This window comes from Diabrotica undecimpunctata, chromosome 4 (genome assembly GCF_040954645.1).
Source record: "Diabrotica undecimpunctata isolate CICGRU chromosome 4, icDiaUnde3, whole genome shotgun sequence".
Classification (NCBI taxonomy): domain Eukaryota; kingdom Metazoa; phylum Arthropoda; class Insecta; order Coleoptera; family Chrysomelidae; genus Diabrotica; species Diabrotica undecimpunctata.
Genome location: NC_092806.1, coordinates 30,882,405 through 30,908,754, shown reverse-complemented (window position 1 = coordinate 30,908,754; position 26,350 = coordinate 30,882,405). Strand labels below are relative to the sequence as shown.

General features: G+C 30.1%; 1 protein-coding gene across 1 annotated transcript; it reads right to left on the bottom strand.

Moving 5' to 3' along the window:
* Window positions 1-972: 972 nt before the first annotated feature.
* On the bottom strand, window positions 973-25,787 carry Noc1 (Nucleolar complex protein 1). Its single transcript, XM_072529275.1, has 13 exons — window positions 25,607-25,787; window positions 25,443-25,551; window positions 24,461-24,646; window positions 24,039-24,322; window positions 21,489-21,770; window positions 21,033-21,235; window positions 16,941-17,088; window positions 14,708-14,932; window positions 5,854-6,380; window positions 4,372-4,571; window positions 4,134-4,268; window positions 3,822-4,046; window positions 973-1,268 (listed from the first exon to the last, which is right to left on the bottom strand). Exons 1-13 carry the CDS (start codon window positions 25,706-25,708, stop codon window positions 1,090-1,092), a joined length of 2,805 nt encoding a protein of 934 aa, XP_072385376.1. The 5' UTR covers window positions 25,709-25,787; the 3' UTR covers window positions 973-1,089.
* Window positions 25,788-26,350: the final 563 nt, after the last annotated feature.

Below are 26,350 nucleotides of genomic sequence, written 5' to 3'. Positions count from 1 at the left end.
ATGGCGTACAAATACATTTTAAAACACTTACAGAATTTAAAAGATTTTGCAAATAAAAACTGACATTGAAGTATTTGAAATATTGAATGTCAAGATTAAATTGTCTTAAGCACGTTCGTTACAGCTATACGATAAAAAATTAAAATTATTTCAAATGTAAAAATAAAAATAACAATAAAAGAAAAGTTAGAAGAATAATATTTATTTGATTTAATAATATTTAATAATTCATCAAATAAATATTATTCTTCTAACTTTTCTTTTATTGTTATTTTTATTTTTACATTTGAAATAATTTTAATTTTTTTATCGTATAGCTGTAACGAACGTGCTTAAGACAATTTAATCTTGACATTCAATATTTCAAATACTTCAATGTCAGTTTTTATTTGCAAAATCTTTTAAATTCTGTAAGTGTTTTAAAATGTATTTGTACGCCATTTTTTGTAATGTTCAAATTGTTTTTAGTTTACTCCTGAGGAAGCTTTTAAATAAATAGCGAAATATTGAGTAATTTAGAAAAAAGAAAGATTTTTACTATAGACCACTATACCCGATAATTTGAACTTATTTATATATATATATATATATATATATATATATATATATATATATATATATATATATATAAATATATATATATATATATATATATATATATATATATATATATATATATATATATATATAATCAAGATTGAAGTTGTCATTAACAAAACATAACAATATTAGTTTGTAAATTACTGAATAATTACAATTATAAGGTAATAGAATCTGTGGAGGACTAGTTTTCTGAACAAGATAATATTTTTTTAAAAGGTCTAGAGGTGTTTTCCAATTAAGAGAAGTATTTTGAATAATAAAATACTGTTTTGTTTGCTTCTATTGAAGGCTAAGAATTTTTCAATACATCTTCATATATTTATATAGTATTTCTTTGATGTCTTCGATTTTACTAAAGAAAACAATTGGTGCTATGTATAGTATATTATTTAATAAATGTATTACATATAAAGTAACAAATAACATTGTAAAATCAACACTAAACCTAATCCAACACTTATACATATTACGTGTTTGTTGTCCCTCTTATCTTTTTATTTTCTTATTTTGATTACCACCTTTATTATGATTACTTCGTTTTTTGCTAAAATTTTTATTGTTGCTATTGGATTTATTAAACTTTTTTCCTTTTCCTCCTCCCATGGTCCGATTAAAGTTATTTAACCACCTATTTCTGTTTTCTTCCCACGCCAGTTGCTTCATGTCTAAAATTAATAAAAAAAATTAAAACAAGAATAAATAAAAAAGAAAAAATGATAAACTAACGAACAACAGCATCGCGGAGAAGGGAATACGGAAAAGAATAATGCTTGCTAACAAAGCATACTTCTCCCTGTCGCAGGTGTTTGGATCCAAAGACATCTACATTTCAGTTCCAAAGAATGGAACAATGCTATAACCATACTTTTGCATAAAAAAGGAGATAGAACGGACCTAGAAAATTATAGACCTATTAGCCTGTTGAACCACATATATAAGTTCTTCACTAGGTTAGTGACATCAAGATTGGAGAAAAACAAATTTCTACCAACCGAGAGAGCAGGTAGGATTCAGATCAAAATAAAGACACTCATTGAAAAATCTATAGAATACAAGAAACCTCTTGTCCTCGCTTTCATACATTTTCATAAAGCGTTCGACACGATCGAAATAGACAGCCTTACAGAAGCAATGAATGACAGCAGGATTGACCATAGGTATAGTGAACTTATTTACAATATTTACAAAAATGCCACTATGACTGTTAAGATACACGATAAAACCCGACCAATAAAAATAAAACGTGGGATAAGGCAAGGAGATACATTGTCACCGAAATTATTCACAACGGCATTAGAGTATGCATTTAAGATGGTAAATTGGGACCACAGAGCAGTAATAATAGACGACGAAAAGCTTAACCATCTCCATTTCGCAAATGACATTGTCCTTATTTCAGATAATTTAGGAGAAGCCACAGATATGTTAAATGAATTGGACTTTGCATGTTCGAAGATGGGACTCAGAATGAACTTGACCAAAACTAAGTTTATGACAAATATCTTCTTCTTAAAGTGCCTATCCGTTCCGGATGTTGGCGATCATCACGGCTATCTTTACTTTATTTATTGCAGCGCGGAACAGTTCAGTGGTAGTCGTGTTATACCACTTTCGTAAATTTTGAAGCCAGGAAATGCGTCTTCTGACAAATATGGTCCCCAATAACCATTTAACTATTCAAGACAAAGTGGTAGAACTGATGAAGAAATATACGTATTTGGGTCATGAAATAAGAATCAGCAGAGATAACCAAACATGCGAAATCTAAAGACGAATTACTTTAGCGTGGGCAGCCTTTGGAAAACTGCGAGACACACTTACGGCCAAAAGTATTTGACCAATGCGTATTAGCGGTCATGATCTATGGGGCGGAAACTATGACTCTAACCAAGACTACGGCTTCGAAATTGAGAGTGGCACAGAAACGAATGGAAGGGTCTATGCTGGGAGTAACGTTGCGGGACCGAATAAGAAAAGAAGATCTGCAAAGAAAGACGAGTATTGCTGATGTCGTGGAACGTATAGCGGAACTAAAATGGAACTGCGCAGGCCATGTATCGAGAATGCACGACTCACGATGGACAAGTAAAATCACAAATTGAAGGCCAAGAGCAGACAAACGTAGTAGAGGAAGACCACATCATGCGTAGACATGTCGAAGACGACATCATGCGTATCACCAAAAATTGGCAACAAAGAACACAAAATCGCAAAGAATTGAGGAGTTTAAGGGAGGCCAATGTCCAGCAGTGGACGTAATAAATGAAGGCTGGATGATGATGATGATGATGACTCAAAACACAACATAAACGATAGAGCACAAAGCACCCGTCATTTCGGAAAAAAATTGAATAACAAAGGTTTTACCAAAAAAATATTAACCCTTGTCATTTATAAACAAGTAATTTCAAAAGATTGAAGAAAGGAAGCAACAAAACACCATAAGCAATCTAGAAATGAAACAAAAAGTGTTTAAAGATGACAATCTAATAAATAAAAGGTTTATCAGAAAAATTAAAAAGGATAGGAAATAAGTAAAGTAAATCATAACAACATTCAAAACTTCAACATTCAATACACTGAGATCCAGAGATCTATTCTGTCTCATACCAAAGGTAACAACACAAAAGAGTGATCGAATACGCTTGAAAACTGGACTTGACAACGTCTTCCTTATAACAGTTGGCAGTACCGAAAAGCAGTCCCAAACTATAACAGTCGAACATGACTTTAAATGTACCATGTACCGAGGTACACCAGATGGTACACCTTGGTAAACCAGATGTATAGTTTGTTTAAAAAAGTGAACGAAAGAGATCGCGGTAAAAGAAGAGACAGAAGAAGGATTAGCTGGCAAAGTAGAATAGAAGAGCTGTGAGCGAAAAGAAGTTTTATTTTGATGCATTGAAATTGAATAATTTTTCAAAAAGAATTATTATAACGACTAACAATTACATCAGTGATCAATTTCGTGGGTTAAGTACATATCTATAAACTGATAACGAGAATAATATCCTCTAGCTCTATTAATAAGCTTTAATCAATATTCTAATCTTTAATTAATTTTACGCATTCTAATTCTGACATAGATGATATACATTTGACTTAAACAATTTGATTAATTAATAATGAATTTATAGACTTGCAGAATTTGAAAGACTTGCCGGACCGAGTATATCATGTAAATATTAATAAAATATGTATAAAATTGTTCTTACTCGCGTTATCCTTATTTGCAAATGCATTAGACCCTCCAGGTTTGAATTTGGAATTGCCCTCATCTTCGAGAAGTGTAGCAAATTCTTCAGCAGAAGCGAAGTTTGACATAATATCGCCCTTCTTCTTTGCGAACTTTTTGAATTTATGTTTACCAGGTTTTTCTTCGTCATCTGAAAAATCTATGGCCTCATCATCTTCCTCGTCACTTAGATCTCCTAGTAACTCTAAAATATAAAATAAAATTTAAATTAAACAAAATAAAATAAAATTGTTAATAAATATATGTAGTTATAAGTAACACAATAAATAACCTTTGTCATCATCATCCATATCTAGATCTTCGTCCCCATTATCAAATTCTTCATCATCAAAATCGTCCATATCGTCATCATCCTCTTCTGGTATATCGTCACTGTCTTCTTCATCATCCTCGCTCTTTTGTTTCTCTGAAATTAATGGTACGTTTAGAGATCAATAATTATTAAGGACTTTATTAAATTGAGAAGTCCAATTTCAAAGTGGTGAAATGAAACATCAGAGTTTACTTACTTTTCTTTTTACTATCTTTTTGCCTTAGGTTTTCTCCTATTTCGTTTAGATAATCGACATCTTCCTCATCTTCTTCTGCCCCGTCTTTGCGCCCAGATAGTTTGTCCAACATTTCTTCAAATTCATCACTTTGTACAGATTCCAAATCGCTATCGTCTCGTTCAGTTTCGCCTCTTTCTTGATATCTTTGTTGGAGATATCTGTAAAAATGTATTTAATATTTGGTAATAGGGTTTTGTCAAGAAAGAAAAAGAAATATTTTGACCATCACGGGATGTTTCACATCTATATCATATAATAATATACTTTTTTTTCAATAAAGTATTTTGTAAACGGTTTCTAAGAATGCATGAAATTATTTTGAAAAAAAAAATTTTAGATATACAATGCTTGTATACAAGTGAAGAATGAGCAGTCGAATAGTATAAAATGTTGAAAGCCCCTTTACCCTTCAGCCAGGTCATTGATTTTCTATTAAGATATTGCTACATGTTTTACACAAATTTTCTAAAACAACATTTACCAGTTCTCTATCTATAACCTGTGGTAGTCGACGTGGTAGTTGCTACGGTATATTGACGATACATTCGTCATTTAGTTCCACCACAGAGATGCTTTAAAATCAGCAAACCAATCTACCACGCAATCTTAACCCAAAGACTCAGACCCTCATCATACAAAAGCTTTTCTTCCTTAAGGTGTCACTGACAAAATCGAAAAATTCTTAAATTAAGAGAAATAGACAATAGTTACCCCCCGTCCCCAACAAAAACTTTTATCTCTTCCCCGATCAATCAAAGACAACATTCCATATGAACAACACGGAGTTTATGAAATTTCTTGTGCAGACTGTCCCCGATCTTATATAGGCCAAACAAATCGTAGAATCCAAAAGAGGATTTATGAACATTCCATTTCTGTTCGTACTTCCAATTCAATTTCAGCACTAGGTCAACACCATCTTCATACAGGTCGCAAAATTGGTTTTGAAAATTCCAGAACTACAGCCCACATCCGCTTCTATAAACCAAGAAATATCCGAGAAGCCATAGAAATGACGGCATCCGGTTACCTTCTCACAAAGAAAATATCGTCCGCTCGTCCCTTTAATCAAAATCCTGCCGTCAAAAATGTTCGCGCCAACCTCCACCCAAACCACGTCTCCATCAACGGTATAAATGAAGCGTCCGCTGTTTCCAGTAGCAGTAATGCATTGATTAGTGATCAGTGTAGCAGTGTCTGGGTGCTCAGAAAACTAAGACCTCGGGAGCCCTGAAGAAGACATCAAAGAGTATGTCGAAAGCTCGGCGCAGTGATAATCGACGCGGTTCAACCCGGAAGCCTGTTAAGTTTAATAATAATTCTTATAGCAGTATTAATCTTAGCTTTAGGTTTAATTGTAATCTTTCGGAATAATCTAAATCGAGCAATTTTTGAACTAGATGATCTAATTTAACAAAGAAATATAATGGTTATACTTACGTATGCACAAATAGTTCATCCACAGGAATATTTGCAGAACTTTCTTTAGCATAACTAGCAGTCTTGACCGACATCGCTTTGACTCCTTTGGGTCTATATAACTTCCGTTTTCCAAACGTTGAATCTCTTCCGGACGTTTCGGATACTTTCTTCGGATTTTTAAAGACAAATCTCTCCAAAAATCTTATCAAAGTAAAATCATTCAACGGATCACCGTTGTATGTAACTGTTTCGCCATTAATAATATTGGTGGCAAAGAGGGCAACAGTGGGATGGAAATGATTTTTGAGATTGTACAATTCTGTGTAAGCGCAAAACTCTCCACCACCATATAAGGGATTTCTGGCCAAAGGATTGTATTTTATCACGGCACCTTTTTCTTTTTTAACTGTGTTTTTACAGTGGTACCAGCCAGCTGAATTATTTAGGGAAGCGTTGAGGATCTCAACATCTGGTTTTATATCGTCCTCTTCTTTGATTTCGATGGTTTCGACCATTGTATTTATTAAAGGGGTTGATTGATTTTGCTGAAATAAAGAATAGATTTAAATGAAAATACATGAAAAAGTATAATACATTAAGAAAAGTATATCCTAAATTTAGCAAGTGTGCAAGATGCAATGAGTGAGTAGTAACACTAAAACAAAAATGGACGGGACAAATATTATCTGTAACGAAAATAGATCGGCAAGAAATGTGATAATTCGGGAAAAACTGAATAGATGGAATCGACTGTAAACCAGTAAACTGGATAAGTTAGTTTACAACAGAGGAATGTTGTGGACCGCTCTTGGAGAAGAGATCATACAAAACAAATTATAACGCCAATTCTGGAGCTGCAGCCATTATTGGTTACAGAACTCAAAAGATTCCTTACCTTGGTGTTAGGAACAAATACTGTTCCTACTGTAAATTATACAGAGAAGATAAAGAACACGTATGTTATAAAAATTGGACAAAAGCTTCAACTGCAACGGAAAGTCAAATAATGTAAATGTAGTAGGTACATGCATGGAATTACTTACAAATTTTTAATAGCCGATGGAGATAGTAGTATTCATCAAAAATTTTTTGAAAATAGACAATGAGGGCTATGCTGTATCGTTTATGTGAAATAATTACATGCTGTAAACTCCGATTTTAACACATTTATGTAAAAATTTTCAAATCGGTATGATGTAAGAACTACGTATAACGGGTTGCCTACCTTGATATGTAATTTATCTATATGTAAATGTAATTTTTAAGCTGTCTAAAATTAGGTGCCGTTTTCGCTTTTAGTTAGGTTATGTTATTGTATGTAATTTGTGGAAACAAGTTACTATTTTTTTATAATTATAATAAAATAAACTAATGGCTTCAATTAAAAAGAAAACAACCAGGAAACAATTGTAAGTGATGTTAGACTTCATAAAAATAAATAGTGCTTACTGGCAAAATAGTCAAGGAAGGCTAAGAAAGTAGCCCAATTATTGTGAGAGGAATTTGCTATCATGGTAAATACAGTAGATGGTGGCCCTAAAAAACAGGAGAACAATGAAGACATGTAAGAAGATTAATTTCTGTTACTATCAAATTTAATAAATGCTAAATTTTTAGGTGTTCAATGAGTGGAAGATTTTGCAACTCATTTCAAAGATTCATCTTGGGGAGCCCCAGATTATAAATACATTGGAGTTTAAAAGTAAAGATTAATTATTGATGTATTATGTTTATTATGGTGTATAATATTTTTTAGAAGGAAAAGGAAGTCAACCTGTAAAAATTAAAAATGCAATAGTTTTATTTAAAATTCTATAAACATATCCTTTATAAAATTATATCTCAATTATGGAATAAACTGAATACAAACATTTTTATTTAACAATTTTATAACTCAAAATTTTTTAGCCACTTTGTAATATGTTTCAGATTTTTGTTTTGTCTTGATCTTTGTGTTATTCTTTTTGATTTTGTAACTAATTGTAACATAAATACCTACATATCATTATGAAATATACTAATTATAAACACTTTTATTTATTTGTTTTTTTTTATCTTACAACACCGAAATTTGCAGCAATAATACTTCTTCATATTCTCTAAGGGTTATGAGCACATTTGGACCATTTTGTAATATATTTTAGTTTGTTTTACCATTATCATTAGTCAACATCAATGCAACACAGGAATATATGTTTCCAGCTTTAACAAGGCTATAATGTAAAACTCTGTGCTTGTGCAAATAATTCTTTAGGACAATCCTCCATTCACCCCTGTGTCTACCAACTCTTCTGTACATTCTAACTCCAATAGATTTTAAATCATCGTCTAAATTGTCTTGATACCTAAGTCTTGGTTTTCTTCTGGTTTATTGTCCCATCAATCCTTCTTCCTCTTCTGTTAAAAACCTTTCCGACTGTTGCATCTACCTCTTGCCTGATGAAATGCTCTGCTCTATCCATGTAAGGTATGCTACCTTAATGAATTTTATGTCAGGTTCTATACAACCCAAAGTTGTAATGTTTGTGCTACAAACCTTGTTCTTTGTAGTAGTATATTTTAGGTGTATTTGTAGGTTTACTTTGTGGTATATTTTAGGTTTGCGTTAATTTTTGAAATTGTATTTTTCACTTGTATGTTTTAATTTTCCAAGGGTTTTAACAAATTTTGGACTACTTTTTAATATATTTTAAATTTGTTTATTTTGAACTTTTTGCAATTAATTGTAACATACGGGTTTTATGTTTTTAAACATTTTTATTTAACAATTTTATAAAACAAAGTTTGTATAAATATAAATCATATAATTATAAAATAAACTGAGGATAAACATTTTTATTTAAATATTTTATAACAACATTTGCAGCGATAACACTTCTTTATATTCTCTAAGGTTTTCAAAACTTTTGAGCCAGGTTGTAATATATTTTTATTTTGTTAGTGTTGTGTCATTTTTGTAATTAATTGTAACATACATGATTTATTGTATTTGTTTTTAACAATATATAAACATTTTTAATTTAATATGTTATAATACAGTGTGCAGCAATATAATATCTTCGTATTATCTAAACAGTTTAAAAAAATTTTGAGCCACTGAGTAATATGTTTTAGATTGTTTGTTTTGAGCTTTTTGTAATTAATTGAAATATTAACATTTATATCACTAAACTATACTAGATTATAAAACTTTATCATATATATTATAAGATGATGAAATATCACTAAATTGTAAAATTATATTACTAAACTATATTTGATTATAAAACTATATCACTATTAATTTATCATTGTGAAATAAATAAATTATGAAAATATTAATAAGTTTTTGTTTCACTACACAAAGTTTGCAGCAATAACACTTCTTATTCTCTGTGCTTCCAACACCCAACCATTGTTTTGATATGCCTCCTTTGGAATCATTTCTATGAGAACTACGCTGTACTTCATCTTTTTCACCATTTTGGCACAAAGTGTTCCACTATCCTTGCAGCTATTTCTGTTAATACTTTACTAAATGTACTTTGTTCCATTGAAAATAACAGGTTGTTACCAGTACATTTTTGGTAACTTTCATTTCCTACAAAATTAAGTAGGGAGAGAACCTTTAATTCTATTGCAATTTAGTTAGAGTTGGTTATCTATTTCAAATGGGTTACTGGTGTCCCGTAACTGAAGTTGCTCTACATTTACATAATTTCTTTCTGCCACATCATTCAATTCATTGAGTAATAACAAATTTACAAAATCCATTTTTTTAAAAACAAACAAGAAGTCAAAAGTTAGGTTAATTTGAATTATCTGACATCTTCAGGATATGACAGAACCGAAAATAACGTTTTATGTAATTTTCTGCTGTGGCTTGGTCATTTTACGCATAGCAACGCAGGGCATGATACATCATACCGTTTTTACACATTATGTTTTGAGAACTGTAATCTGATGTTCGTTTTCTGAATTTTACACTAGTATGTAATTATTTACGTAAATGATACATCATAGCCCCCAATGAGGGCTATGATGTATCGTTTATGTGAAATAATTACATGCTGTAAACTCCGATTTTAACACATTTATGTAAAAATTTTCAAATCGGTATGATGTAAGAACTACGTATAACGGGTTGCCTACCTTGATATGTAATTTATCTATATGTAAATGTAATTTTTAAGCTGTCTAAAATTAGGTGCCGTTTTCGCTCTTAGTTAGGTTATGTTATTGTATGTAATTTGTGGAAACAAGTTACTATTTTTTTATAATTATAATAAAATAAACTAATGGCTTCAATTAAAAAGAAAACAACCAGGAAACAATTGTAAATGATGTTAGATTTCATAAAAATAAATAGTGCTTTCTGGCAAAATAGTCAAGGAAGGCTAAGAAAGTAGCCCAATTGTGAGAGGAATTTGTTATCATGGTAAATACAGTAGATGGTGGCCCTAAAAAACAGGAAAACAATGAAGACATGTAAGAAGATTAATTTATGTTACTATCAAATTTAATAAATGCTAAATTTTTAGGTGTTCAATGAGTGGAAGATTTTGCAACTCATTTCAAAGATTCATCTTGGGGAGCCTCAGATTGTAAATACATTGGAGTTTAAAAGTAAAGATTAATTATTGATGTCTTATGTTTATTATGGTGTATAATATTTTTCAGAAGAAAAAGGAAGTCAACCTGTAAAAATTAAAAATGCAATAGTTTTATTTAAAATTCTATAAACATATCCTTTATAAAATTATATCTCAATTATGGAATAAACTGAATATAAACATTTTTATTTAACAATTTTATAACTCAAAATTTTTTAGCCAGTTTGTAATATGTTTCAGATTTTTTGTTTTGTCTTGATCTTTGTGTTATTCTTTTTGATGTTGTAAGTAATTGTAACATAAATACCTACATATCATTATGAAATATACTAATTATAAACACTTTAATTTAACAACTTGTTTTTTCTTATTTTACAACACCGAAGTTTGCAGCAATAATACTTCTTCATATTCTCTAAGGGTTATGAGCACATTTGGACCATTTTGTAATATATTTTAGTTTGTTTTACCATTATCATTAGTCAACATCAATGCAACACAGGAATATATGTTTCCAGCTTTAACAAGGCTATAATGTAAAACTCTGTTCTTGTGCAAATAATTCTTTAGGACAATCCTCCATTCACCCCTGTGTCTACCAACTCTTCTGTACATTCTAACTCCAATAGATTTTAAATCATCGTCTAAATTGTCTTGATACCTAAGTCTTGGTTTTCTTCTGGTTTATTGTCCCATCAGCCCTCTTCTGTTAAAAACCTTTCCAACTGTTGCACCTACCTCTTGCCTGATAAAATGCTCTGCTCTATCCATGTAAGGTATGCTACCGTAATGAATTTTATGTCAGGTTCTATACAACCCAAAGTTGTAATGCTTGTGCTACAAACCTTGTTCTTTGTAGTAGTATATTTTAGGTTTACTTTGTGGTATATCATAGGTTTGCGTTAATTTTTGAAATTATATTCTTTACTTGTATGTTTTAATTTTCCAAGGGTTTTAACAAATTTTGGACTACTTTTTAATATATTTTAAATTTGTTTATTTTGAACTTTTTGCAATTAATTGTAACATACGGGTTTTATGTTTTTAAACATTTTTATTTAACAATTTTATAACACAAAGTTTTTATAAATATAAATCATATAATTATAAAATAAACTGAGGATAAACATTTTTATTTAAATATTTTATAACATAACATTTGCAGCGATAACACTTCTTTATATTCTCTAAGGGCTTTCAAAACTTTTCGAGCCAGGTTGTAATATATTTTTATTTTGTTAGTGTTGTGTCATTTTTATAATTAATTGTAACATACATGATTTATGTTTTTGTTTTTAACAATATATAAACATTTTTAATTTATTATGTTATAATACAGTGTGCAGCAATATAATATCTTCGTATTATCTAAACAGTTTAAAAAAAATTTTGAGCCACTTAGTAATATGTTGTAGATTGTTTGTTTTTAATTATATTAACATTTATATCACTAAACTATACTAGATTATAAAACTCTATCATATATATTATAAAATGATGAAATATCACTAAATTGTAAAATTATATTACTAAACTATATTTGATTATAAAACTATATCACTATTTATCATTGTGAAATAAATAAATTATGAATATATTAATAAGTTTTTGTTTCACTACACAAAGTTTGCAGCAATAACACTTCTTACTCTCTGTGCTTCCAACACCCAACCATTGTTTTGATTTGCCTCCGTTAGAATCATTTCTATGAGAACTACAGGCTGTACTTCATCTTTTTCACCATTTTGGCACAAAGTGTTCCACTATCCCTGCAGCTTTTCTGTTAATACTTTACTAAATGTACTTTGTTCCATTGAAAATAACAGGTTGTTACCAGTACATTTTTGGTAACTTTCATTTCCTACAAAATTAAGTAGGGAGAGAACCTTTAATTCTATTGCAATTTAGTTAGAGCTGGTTATCTATTTCAAATGGGTTACTGGTGTCCCGTAACTGAAGTTGCTCTACATTTACATAATTTCTTTCTGCCACATCATTCAATTCATTGAGTAATAACAAATTTACAAAATCCATTTTTTCAAAAACAAACAAGAAGCCAAAAGTTAGGTTAATTTGAATTATCTGACAGATCTTCAGGATATGACAGAACCGAAAATAACGTTTTATGTAATTTTTTGCTGTGGCTTGGTCATTTTACACATAGCAACGCAGGGCATGATACATCATACCGTTTTTACACATTATGTTTTGAGAACTGTAATCTGATGTACGTTTTCTGAATTTTACACTAGTATGTAATTATTTACGTAAATGATACATCATAACCCCCATTATGGTAATAATGTGGTTGAGAAAATTGAATGTCGTAACCACCTCCTAAGAAACCATTGTACAAGATTAAATTATCAACAAAACGATATAGTTCCGATAGAAAACTGGTACCAATTTTCTTACGAAAGCTTTTAAAAAATAACATTTTAAGATTAAGAACTGCTGTTACAAAAGTAACTGAATACCATCAACAGTCAGATAAACCAAGTGACTTAAAAATAAAGTTTTTGAAAAATGATATATCGAATAGCCATCTTCATGTAGTTGGAAAACAGAATTGCGCAGATTATTTTTGTCACAGAAAATCATCAGAAACAGATTATACAATACCAATGAAAGAATGCAGCCTCTTAAAAGATATTAGCTTATGTGCAGCAAGATTAAAATTCCATGCAAATAGTCTTATAAAAAATATGAGTAACAATTATGCTGAACAATATAATAATGTAACACAAAGTTTCAAGGAGGTAAAAGAATAAATTATAGCTCTCGGGGGTCCTATGAAATGAGATGCCACGCTGCTGCTTTGTCGTACAATTCTAAAGGTCATTATCACCAAGCCCTTCACAAAATGACAACAGGAAGAAGTCCTGGTGTATTTACAAAAAAAAAATAAATTGCCTTCACAAAAGCATAACAGGAAGAAGTCCTGGTGTATATACAAAAAAAAAATAAATTGCAAAGAAAATTATATTACAAAAATTTGCAAAAATAAAAAAATATATAACAAAAACCATGCTCCAGATGAAGATTATGGTTCACAAATAGAAAAAATTAAACAAAAATTTCTTCGAACTTTGTAAGATTAATGATGAATGTATTAAATTATTCAAGAACACAATAACTCAACGGAATTCAAGTGAATGGTATTCAGAAAGAAGGAAACGTCTGACAGCCTCGAATTTTGGCCGAATTTGTAAATTAAAGGTAACAACCGACAAAAGAAGGGTTGCCAAAGATATTATTTGAAATGCTTTTAAAGGAAATAAATTCACAACCTGTGGAATAGAAAAAGAATCATCCATAGCAGTACAAGAATTAATCGAAATGCTTGCGTTAGATATTTGCCCATCAGAAATGTATGTTCATCAGGAATATCCTTTTTTAGCTGCAGCACCTGATGGACTCAGGTAATAATATTATTGTCGAAATTAAATGTCCAATTTCAGCAAAAGATTTATGTCCTAAGGATTCGGCTCATCTTTTTCAAATCCTGAAAAAACTAATAAATATTTTTGAAAAATTTAAACGCAGAATGAAAGATTACATTATTACCGAGAACCGAAAGTCCCTTAGAATAAACGAAAAGTTTTTTGAATGAGATATTTAAAATTAAAAGTCACACCAAATTTTCTCTTCTTGGTCACCCCTGTAACTTATTAAAATAAACATTATAGAAGTTTTCAGGGACTTTCGGCTCTCGGCAATAATGTATTCTTTCATGCTGCGTTTAAATTTTTCAAAAATACTTATTAGTTTTCTCAGGAAATAAATGAATGCATTTAAAAAATATACTCCAAATTTTGAGTCTTCGCTCTTAACGGACTTTTTTCAAAATTTTTAAAAAATTTAAATATCTCAAAAATACTTCATTTGTGGTATAGGACATTGGGAACAAATTTTCTCTAAAATTGTATATAGAATGTGAAAATAAAATAAAAAATATTAGGTTCTATTTAAAATAACAAAGTTGACGTCTACTTCTAGTATAACTGGAAGTGTCACATTTAGGACATTATATTTCAAGTAAGCATCATCCAAAACATACAGCTCCGTAATTTCAGATTTTTAACATAACAGTATCCGCCATTACTTTTAATCAAAACTTGTTGCGCCACACACTGTAGATATAAGGTTATCCTTGTCAATTAATATATTCTGACCATTAATCACAATGGCAAAATTGAAAATATTTTAATTGTGTTTGGACTTAAAAAACATAATAAAGAGCTTATATTTATAAGATAAATAATGCCTAATGAAATTACCTCCAATTTTTTAAATTCCTCATCGTCAACTTCCTGTTTAATTTCTGGAACCTCTTCATTTTCTTCCTTCACGTCTAGATATTTTTCTTCGTCGTCATCGTCGTCGAAACTGATAGGTGCACTCTGTTTTAATGTCAGTGCCCGAAGGTCTTTTTTCTTATTCATTAGCTGAGATACTAAGAATAATATTCCACATGAAAAACAAGGTTGGGTAAAAAGAGCTATCTGTAAATAAAATTGGAATTAGAACGCTTACCATATATCGTAAGTGATGTGACAGTACCTCCTATCTGCTGTAACATGATTTTGCAGGTTGTAGGAGAGACGAAAAATATTTTTTCCTTTCACCTCCTGTTTTCATGTATTTTTTTGACTTGTTTTGTAGTAAATTCATATAAAAATATATGTAAGTCCAGAAAAAATCAATCGAAAATTTTGAAATTAATTTATTGTAGTTAGGAGGTATTGTCAGCACATTTTTTACAGATAAGAGATATTGCATGGATATTTTGGTTCAAAGCTGATGAAATGGAAGACATTGGCTGAAAGAATTTGTTTAATTGAAATTGGAAAGAATATTAGTCAAATAATAAAAAAAACATGTTTCAATACAAATGCAAAAAATGACATAATATTCTTAATTGTCGTCATAAGGAAGTAAGTCATAATAAGCATAACAATCCTTAGAAATAACATTTTTTAGTTCTTGTAAGTGCATTAATTTCTTCTCTGTTAATTTCAACTTTTCACTATAAATCTTTGGATAATGGTTTATGGGGGCCATTGTTTTCAATCTACAAGGTAGATTGAGCCAAGGATTATCCATATCAAGCTTCACCTGAATGATTCCCTCAGGACTATAATTCATGACTTTTATATCGTTCACTTAAGGATATGCCGTTGATCTACCAGGTCTTATAGATTTGTAGCACTTATGCTCCTCCAAAGAATAAGAATAATTGTCAAAAAAATTATATTCTAATTATTGTTTACATTTATATGGTGTTGGATTCAATCTTGCTTCTTCAGTCGCTTAGAAAATCACTTGGTAAATAAATTTTTCTATTTTTGAGCTTACTTTCAATACAACTGTGGACTGAATCTCTTCCATTTGGGAATGACCTTTTTCAAAAAATTTCTCAGTATTTCAGTACTCAGTTTCAGGTTGAATTGCGCATTTCGATTATTTTACCCAATTTTGCATTGGTTAATGGGTAACATAGAGTGCCCTCTTTCCTGCTTGAGTCTCCTTCTGTCGTTGACCTAGCTACATAATATCTTTCGACATGCGAACAAACATAAATTTTCCATTGGTCTCAATTTAGCTTGTCCCAAAAGGAATTGAAAATGGCCATCCTCATTTCTTCTATGAACTGTCTGCAGTTTCTCTTGGTTGATTTTTCACATAGTTTAAAGACACAGGTGGGTTCCAATTTTCTTTCATCTCTTTCGGTATTATGTCAAAATATACTTGGTTATTCATAAATAACCACAGGCATTTGTTCAATTAAAGATTAATCAAAAACTCTTGAGTCTGTTATGTTTTCTCAATTTTTTTTTACTTCATTTTCTGTCAGTAGTTGTCGTAGTTGAAGAATCCTGGTAGCTCTGGACACAGGATACATGTATTTAAAAGAAAATGCGTGCAGAAAAGTGTAATAATAGAATATGCCATACATGAATGAATTCGGTTGATATCGGTTTTAGATTGAGCTTTCTGATAAATACATTGATATATTGATTGAATAAGTTGTACTTACAAGTTTTTTAGTAGTATTAGTATTAGACAAAACACAATAAAATTATTCAGCTGGTTTCGTTTTAAAGATTCACTAGGCGGAATCACATGAACACTCAATATGTAACTATGGAGCTAGGAGGTTATGTCAGCTGTTCACATGCAATGAGATAGGAGGTATCGTTTTAGGCGGAATATTCGCTGTTAATACTTTTTTCGAGTTAGGAGATATTGCTGTGACATGCGCAATTAAATTTTAGAGAGAATGCATCAAATTGCTCATTTTTCGTACAAAAGTGTAGATAGTAGGTATTGTCACATCACCGATAATATACTAGGTTTAGAAAGTATATAAAATGTTCTACATTTTTTATTTTTAAAGGCCTTTTAAATAGAAAATTTATAGTCTGTTCACTCTGTTTGGAAATATTTTGACACAATGATTGTCCAAATGAACAACACGAATTTTATTACCCTTAGCTGAAATAAACGTACCTGCAAAAGTCGCTTCACGAACATTTTTATTCTGTTGACTTCTTTGTCCTTTAATAAGGCTTTGTATATTAAACTCAAGAGCATTGCTCGATGAGTGGTAGTTAGTAGACTTGGATCGAGTAGTTTTCTATATAGTGCTCCATAAAATCTAAAAATATTAACATTTAAATAAGTGATGGTTTCAACAGTTACTTGATGGAAATTCATTTTATCTATCAATAAAACACTGAAAACTTTTGTTTTCAACGCTTCCACAAAATATATAATAATTTATTATCACTACAGCTGTTTCGGTAAAGTGTCTTTCTTAAGTGATGTATTTTTGTTAAAAACTGAAGTTAATCATTCAGAATAATAATTTTTAATATATTAATTTCCGTAGATTCTAATAAAGAAAGCTTAAGGCCTTTATTTTGAATATGAAGAATTTGAAAGTCATTAAAAGAATGATTATGACCTAGAAGGTGAAGTGCGTACATAGAATCTGTTTTTCTATTATTGGAAGCCGCTTTATGTTCTGATATACGTTTGTTAAAAGTTCTACCAGTTTGACCGATATGTTTTTACACTGTTTAACTGAGTTTTCCTTTGGGTTTTGTTGTTCTTAACATATTTGCTTAAGTTGTTATTTGTTCTGAAAGCTGGTGTTATTCTTTTCTTTTTTATCACTTAAACAGTGGTTACAGTGTAAAAACCTATATCGGTCAAACTGGTAGAACTTTTAACAAACGTATAGCAGAACACAAAACGGCTTCCAATAATAGAAAAATAGATTTTACGTACGCACTTCACTTTCTAGATCATAATCATTATTTTAATGACCAATTTCAAATAAGCTTACTGCTGGTCCAGATGGAGTGCCTAATTTTTTATTAAAAAACTGTGTCTATACCCTTGTAATAACATTTGTTATATTGTTTAATAGATCTCTGGAAACGTCTGAGTTTCCTTCTTCATGGAAAAAAAGTTATGTTGTTCCTATATTTAAAAATGGTCAGAAAGACAATATTGAAAATTATCGTAGCATTTGTATACAATCTGCAATCCCTGAACTCTTCGACAGTCTTATAGCAAAGCAACTGTGTGATTATGTAAAGGCTTAATATCTCAATCACAACATGGTTTTTATAGCAAAAAATCATCTGCAACAAACTGGGTTTGCTATCAATCTGATATATTATCTCATATGGAAGACCGTAAACAGCTAGATGCAATATACACAGATTTTTCCAAAGCATTTGATCGTGTAGATCACCAAATACTTTTGGGCAAATTAATAAATGTAGGCTTTCATGTCAGGTTTGTTGAATGGATTAAAAACTGTACATCTGGGAGAAGTCAAAGAGTCAAGATAGGTTGTCATCTGTCTGACAGTATCACAGTAACATCTGGAGTTCCTCAAGGAAGCCACACTTCTCCACTTCTTTTTATTAACTTCGTTAACGACATCACTTCCTGTTTCCTAAATAGCAAATGTCTAATGTTGGCAGATGACTTGAAATTTTGGAAAGTTATAGATAGCTTAAAAGATCAAGCCTTGCTACAAGATGACCTAGACTGACTACAAAATTGGTGCAATCAGAACAAACTCCACTTAAATGTAAAAAAATGTTGTTTTATAAGTTTTTCCTGTAAAGTCAATCGAATTGAAACAAGCTATACTATTAAGAATCAGCCACTAAATTATGTTTCTTCTATTCGGGATTTGGGTGTTATTTTCGATGAGAAGCTTACTTTCTGTGACCACATAAACTCTATTTTAATAAAGGCATCTAAACTTTTTGGCTTCGTTACTAGGAATTGCAAGTATTTCTCCATTAATTCAACAAGATTAGTGTATTGTTGTTTAGTTAGATTTATTTTGTAATACTGTTCAGTTATTTGGTAAAACTATTTTCAGAACAATATTGATACCAAAGAAAGAGTCCAGCATAAATTTTTGAGATATTGTGCTTACCACATCCACACTGCTATTGAAATTCATGATTATTCCCGTATCGAACACCCCGTATAAACACTTACTCTAGAACCGTCGTGATGTCAGGAGCTGTATTTATATATAAGATCATACATGGATTTATTGAGTGTTCAAACCTGTTAAGCCAGATTAAGTTTAATGTTCCCATCAAGCTCTACGTTACCACAATGTTTTCAATATTCCTTTCCACAGAACAACCTACGGTATTCACAACCCATTGTATAGATACATGTGTCTATTAAATTTTCGCGATTTTGATATTTTCAATATAATTTTAACTCAGTTAAAAAGTTCTCTTGTTTTGTGATATGTATAGTGGGATTGTTGAATTTTGTTCTTGTTATATGATGTTTGTTTTTTTAGTATGTAAGGTTTTTAGTCTCATTTTTTAAAACGTTTTAATATTGAGTTTATATTACAAGTAATTTCAAGTTTTGAATCCTAACTGTGATATTGTATAGTCGGTTCGCTATTCCCAGTCCGAACTGTCAAGTGAATTTAGTAATTATTTTTTTGCGAAGTTAGTTACTTTTTGACAGACTAGAAGTGGCTGGAAATTACTATACAACCAAACACACATACTCATAGCCAATATTAATAACTGTGTAGTACAGTAGTAGTACCTACTGACTTATTTTTTAATTTAATTTATAATACAGGGTGAGTCAATACAATACTTACTTGTTTATGCGTTTTTATTCATATCTCGAGTTCGACAACAGCTATCAACTTGCCGTTTGCGCCATTTTGTTAGGAATTTAATCCAGTTCCATTATAATTTACAATCAATAGGTGTTTCCAATAAACATTTTGAACAAAAACAAATTTTAATTTTTTCTATTCGAAAGTACCCTCTAGCCATGACAATTAAAACTAAATACAATTGTTTTATAGTAGATGTAAATTAAATCATCCACCCTCTTTCTAATGACACTAATTTCGTTAAAATCGGTTGATCCAAACCAAAGTTATAGGTATTTATCCACAAATACTTTCCCACTCTCCCCCACCCTTTATTTGAAAAAATAAAAAAAAGTACTTGAACAACTTTGTGAGGAATTTAGGCCTCTTTCTAGTTTTCTTATTTAACACTTGGTATAATTGTGCATATTTCACAAAAAACTGGGTTTCAAATTTTTCTTCACAGCTTACGCCCCCTAGCGGTTAACCCAGAAACTTGAAAGTTGTGTGAAAAGTGGTAAGAGTGTGTCAGCCTTGTGTGTTCTAGACGAAGTCGACTAACAAGGTGTTATATCATTTTTGATTGTTCAAAGTTTGGATTATGATTGAAACCACTCGCGCTCCCATAGACACAAGAATTTCGATTTGAACCACGATTATAAGTCACTTGGTACAGATTCACACTTTTATCTGATTCCTCATAACCTTCAGTAGCAATGTGAGAAGGAATTCATACAAATTTTATCTGTTTATCTGTTTCCTGTGCAAGTAGAAGCTCTGATTTAATTTTATTTTCAATTGGATGTGGGAGTCTGTGGGGATAAGTCTTTTGGAATATTGTAATTGTTTAAGTATTTGTGGGCTTGATATATTGCATTAAGTTCTGCAGTGATAATAGTGGTCTGTGAAGGAAGTTTGAAGATATATTTTTTGAAAATTGTATGGATCAAAAATACATATGTTTAAATCTTAATTAAATATCTAGTTGCAGATAGGTTTTAAGTGTCATTATTATTGCATCATAAAAAAATATCCTTTCTCTCGTTGTATGTGTTTAAACCATCATTAGCAATACCAATTTTGCAATTCACACTGATTTGAGACTAGCTATTTAATTTTAAACTTATAAAGAAATAATATTCGTTAACAATTAAATTATTAAATAATCAAACTTTAAATAATTGACGCTACTACCGAACCAGGGAAATAAGTGATGTCATGACCTTAAATTTTTTTTCTATGGTTCTATACAGTAATTTTTTTATTATTCTTTTTAATTTTAGGCTGGATAATGTAATTTGTCTCGTTTTCATATAAAGAGAGAATTACTAAAGTTCCCATTCCATAGAGATGAAATTGTCAAAATTATAATTACTAAATATTATTTAAAGATATTAATAACATGTATTAAGATATTAATATAAACTTCTTACCTATCTGTTACACCAGTACCAGTATCAGAAACCTGATATAATAATGTAAGGGTATGTAAACTAATATTAAAATTTGCCATGTGCACAAGTCTATACATTGTATCTATATGCTCCTGGACTTTATCATACTCCAATTTTGCATATGGATACGCTCTGTTTAAACCCATGAGAAGAGCCGACATCATCCTGCTGTCTATATCACCCTAAAATAATTAATTTTAACTGACATAATTTAAAGAGTAATAAATCGTACAAAATTAATAAAATTTTCAAATGTTTACGATACTGATGGCATTAACTACAATACCAAATAATTTTAAAATTGTCATTTTGTCAACAAAAAACATGTTTTTAAAGTTATCTGTCTAAATATTTTTAAAGTAAAATTAACTTTTTTAAAATATTTGATATTTTATTGAAACCATACATGTTTATTATAAAAATATTTATACTTACAGTCTTTACACAAGCTTTAAAAAATGAAAAATACACTTCAATTAGCTTTCTTGCTATGTGGCTGGTTTCATGACTTAAATGAAACTGGGACAAAAAGCATAAACTGTAGTATTGTGCTCTGGTAGAAATGTTTGGCCTAAACAACAGCTTTTCAATTTCATTCAAAACTACTAATTGCATGTTCACATGTTTGTATAATAACTGTGTCAAACAATAAATCACTTTGGATGCTATCTTCTGAGATGGGTCACCAAGTTTATTTATAATGTAGGTTAGAAGATTCTAAAAAAAATAAATAAAAATAATCTTATAACAAAGAGGAGAAAGATGTTTAAGATTTATAGAAGAATTGAAAATCTTATAACACTTTGTGATTTTTTTTTTATTAATTTAAAGGTAATTTTAGTGTTTTTATGTACATAAAATGTAGGCCCATTACAGTTTCTCTATTTTCTATTTATTTTAGCAAATTTTGTAAAACACCCAGTACCTAGAGTAATTTATTTCTTTCCTAAATATTTCCCACGGTAGCACATTATGAGTACCTTGCAAGTTTCTTGTATTAATATCATCATTCTCTTTGCCTTTATCCCTATGTGGGGTCGGCTTCCCAAATTACTTTTCTCCATAAGTTTCTATCTTGGGTCATATCAATATAACTACCCTTTAAATCCCAATTTTTTATCCTTTTTGTCACTTCACTCATCCATCTAAGCATTCTCATTTCCACCACATGCATTTGTTGTTCCTCTTTATTTTTAACTGCTTAACATTCAGTTCTGTACAGGTCTTATGGCTGTTTAATAGTATTTTCCCTTTATCTTCATTGGAATTTTTCTGTTACACACCACTCGCTTCCTTCCACATCATGCCCCCACTACTCAGTAAAACTGATCCTAGGTACTTTGGTACTTAAAACTATTACTTTTCACAATCATTTCACCATTCAAATATATCATTCTATTTGTACTAACTCCATCTTTAAATGAACATTCCAAATACTCTGTTTTTGTCCTACTAAGTTTTAAACCTTTTTCCTTAAGAGCTTGTCTCCACAACTCCAGTTTTTGTTCTAAGTCGCTTTCACTATTTCCTACCAACACTACATCATCAGCATACATTAAGAACCACAGAATATTACCTTGTAGTTTCGATGTTATTTGATCCAGAACTAATGAGAATAAATAAGGACTAAGCACCAAGCCTTGGTGCAATCCTACTTTCATATGAAATTTATTAGTCTCTCCCACATCTGTCCTAACACTAGTTGTAACTCCCTCATACATGTCTCTCACAATCTTTACATATTCACCAGGATCTCCTTTCTTATTGAGTGCCCACCAAAGAATCTCTACATGAACTCTATCATATGCTCTCTCAAGATCAATGAATACTATATGAGTATTTGTTTCTTTATTCTTGTATTTTTCCATCAACTACCAACTACCTTATAATGAAAATTGCGTCTGTTGTTGATTTACCTTGCATAAAGCCAATCTGATTATGGGATATTTTGGTTCCTTCACATATCTGTCTATCAATTACTCTTTCACATATTTTAATGGTGTGACTAAGTGGTTTTATGGTTTACATTGTTATACATCTCCCTTGTTTTTGTAGAAAGGTATGAATAAACTGCATCTCCATTCATCTGGCAGTTGTCCAACTTCCACAATTCTATTAAACAGACCTGTTAACCAATTTGTCCCTGTCTCTCCTAATGACTTCCACACTTCCCAAGGAATATTAATATACATAAATTATAATTCCTGCATTAATATAAAATCCTGTTAATACTTATTTTCAATCACCCTTGATAATCTCTTTTAAATAAGCCACAAAGTGATTACTGCTATTTGCCACCTAAGTTTGAAGACTAACCATTAAATATTTATTTAGAATATTCTAAATAATCCCTTTTAGAGTACTGCCATAATTTCGACCATCTACTTTGCTAATTTGTTTTAATGTTTATTTCAATATAGAGTTAATCTGTTACAGAGAGGACCTACAGTAAGTGAAGACTTTTTATGATTGTAGTATACATACTTGGATTTATATGATATTTGCTATTTTAAATATACTTTTTTATATAGTGAATTTTACCATTTTTTTTTGTTATTTGTGCTTTGCTTACACCTGTGTAAGATTTATTTAAATCTCCCCATATATCACTAATATTTTCATTTCATTTTGACATTCATATTAGTCTTTCTTTTATATCATGAGCATCTCATTTCTGTTTTTTTGGAATTCAAATATCTAGACACAGGCGCCCATTTTTTTTATGAACAATTATTCTTTTCTCTTTTCTTTTTTTTTTGTTGTTTTATCTTGTCTTTCGTGTGTTTCTCACCTCTATAAAGTGTGACTAGAAATTATGGACATTCAAAAAACAAAGAAAACATTTCAACACAACAGGAAATGAAACAATTAAGAAAAACTAAAGAAATAAGTAAAACAATCAATTCAAGGACAAATTTAGATACATAGACATAATTTGTTTGCTTACAAATAGTGGTTATTCTCTTGAATATCCTCAATGCTTACCTTTTCTTGCTCTGAATTGTCAACTAACAACTTATACAAAGCTGTAACTGCTTTGTCCTTATTACTATCCACAGTATCATGAGCTACAGTATTCAATGCCATAACAAAAGTGGCATATACTTCTTTCAGTTGATCTTCAAAATACCAATAGCTTAAGATTTTTCTCCTGCTAACTGCATTGCCTGATGAGAGTTCATTTAGAGCTGAAAGTGGTCTTTGGTGGAAAGCTTTCAGCTTTCTATTGGGTATTAAAAGGTTAGACAGGAATAATTCAGTTAATGTTTCTAAAATAAAAACAAATTGATTTTGTTAAAATAAAATTAATCTGAAAAATATGCATCTAGAAACACTCATTTTAGATGATTACAAACTTGTAAAATGGAATTCTATTCAAATGTACATTCAAAAGTTAATTAACATACCCATAACAGTTGTACATTCTTTTTTCTTTCCCACTTTTACCATACCAACAAGATTTCTTATAGTATCTAAGCAAGCAACTGGATTGTCCTGTATCATTACTGTATGAGCAGCTATTTTGTCTGATAGTGTACCCTTAGACATCACTGTTTTCATCCATTGAAAATCAGAATTGGTTTTAGAGTTTTCTAAAACAAAAAAACATATTTTTTATTGAGTTTTTAGAGTTGTATTTTAACAATTAACATAAAATTATATTTGGTATATACTGTACTTTTATTACATTACAGTTTCACATTACTGCACAATCATAATATTGAGGTTTAAAAGTTATTATTGTTTTATTCAGTTAAATACTATGTTTTCTACACTTGCCAAAAAATTGAATAAAAATAATTAAATCTTAAAAAACTGAAGGGAGCCTATGCTAGTTTTGTAGGCGGGTACCTTATACCCAAGCACCAGGAAACCTACAACATATACAAAACGAAATGTTGTGCAACATTTATAGTGAGTTATTCTCTTTAACTTTTGTATTATGTAATTTCTAAAGTTTTTCCATATTGTCTATTTATGTTGAATAAATTAAAGTTTTTATATAGGCCATACAAAATATTGCACATTATGTTTAAATCTGAATATAACTAGTTGGAGATGGGATTTCTTGTGTTACTGCTTAATATTATGTCATAAAACAACCCAAGATATTGAATCTTACCCACAATCTCTATGTATCTTAAACGAAATAAACCCAAACATTTCAAACAATTCAAATAGAATTTTACTTATTTGTTTTTTAATTTTTTGTGCATTAGCTTTAGGGTTTTTTTTAAATATTAATAACACCACCTACATAATAATTCATTAATACAACTGTTCTCTAAAACTTCACCTACTGGCTGTGATATATTGAACATGAAAAAACATGTAAGACACTTCTTAATTTTAAGGTACATCTAGATAAATAAACCCGCATGTACTTACTATTATTATAATGTAACACCTCCGAATCGTGACATTTTTTAGCTTCATCTTTAAGCTCTATCAGAACTTGTTCAGTACTTTTAGAAAAGCTTTTTGGATCTTCTTGTATCTACAGATTAAGAATATTAAATAGATTCCACATTAAAATTTTGATATTTACATACCTCTTCATACCATTGTTTGGGTTCTTCATAATTGTCCATTCCATCTTCTACGTCAAAATGATTTGAATTACCTGACTGTAAATTACTTTTTCTAATTTTCATGGTTTAATTTATCCCACAGATTCTTTAACCATGCAAAAATTAGAGGTTAGATTTAGGATTTACTATCATAACTTCTTCTGGTTCTGGTTCTTCTTCTTTTATTATTATTCTTTTTTTGGGCTATGTCCTTGACATTTTACCCAGTTTACCTCGAGGGTAGACACTTTTTGTCTTGATGAAGTGTTGGCGAATTAATTATGAATTAATTCTTATATCACAGAATAAATAACAATTGTTTTATTATTCTGTGTTTTTAGTCTATGGATTGCTTGTGTGGATTTTGTTCCAAAATGACAGTTATTGTAACGTTGCCAATTTCGTACATTTTCCTTTAATAATGTATAATTATTATTCATAATGTTTTCTTAATTTCACTAAAAAGTACCCTAAAACCACAATCTAGGAATAATCCTTTCATGCAAAATGTGCTTTTGTGGTGCAAAACAGAAAAGTCATACTTTAATTTATTTTATTCTTTGTCTAAAACAAATGTGTCTGCTTATAAATTGCTATAGATGATAAATAAAAAAAAAATAAAATTATGCACAATTTTTAATTGTATACACATTTGTTTGTAAATTAGTGGAAATAAAATATTCAGAAAAATTAGCTATGACGAAATGTAAAATTATTGAAACATAA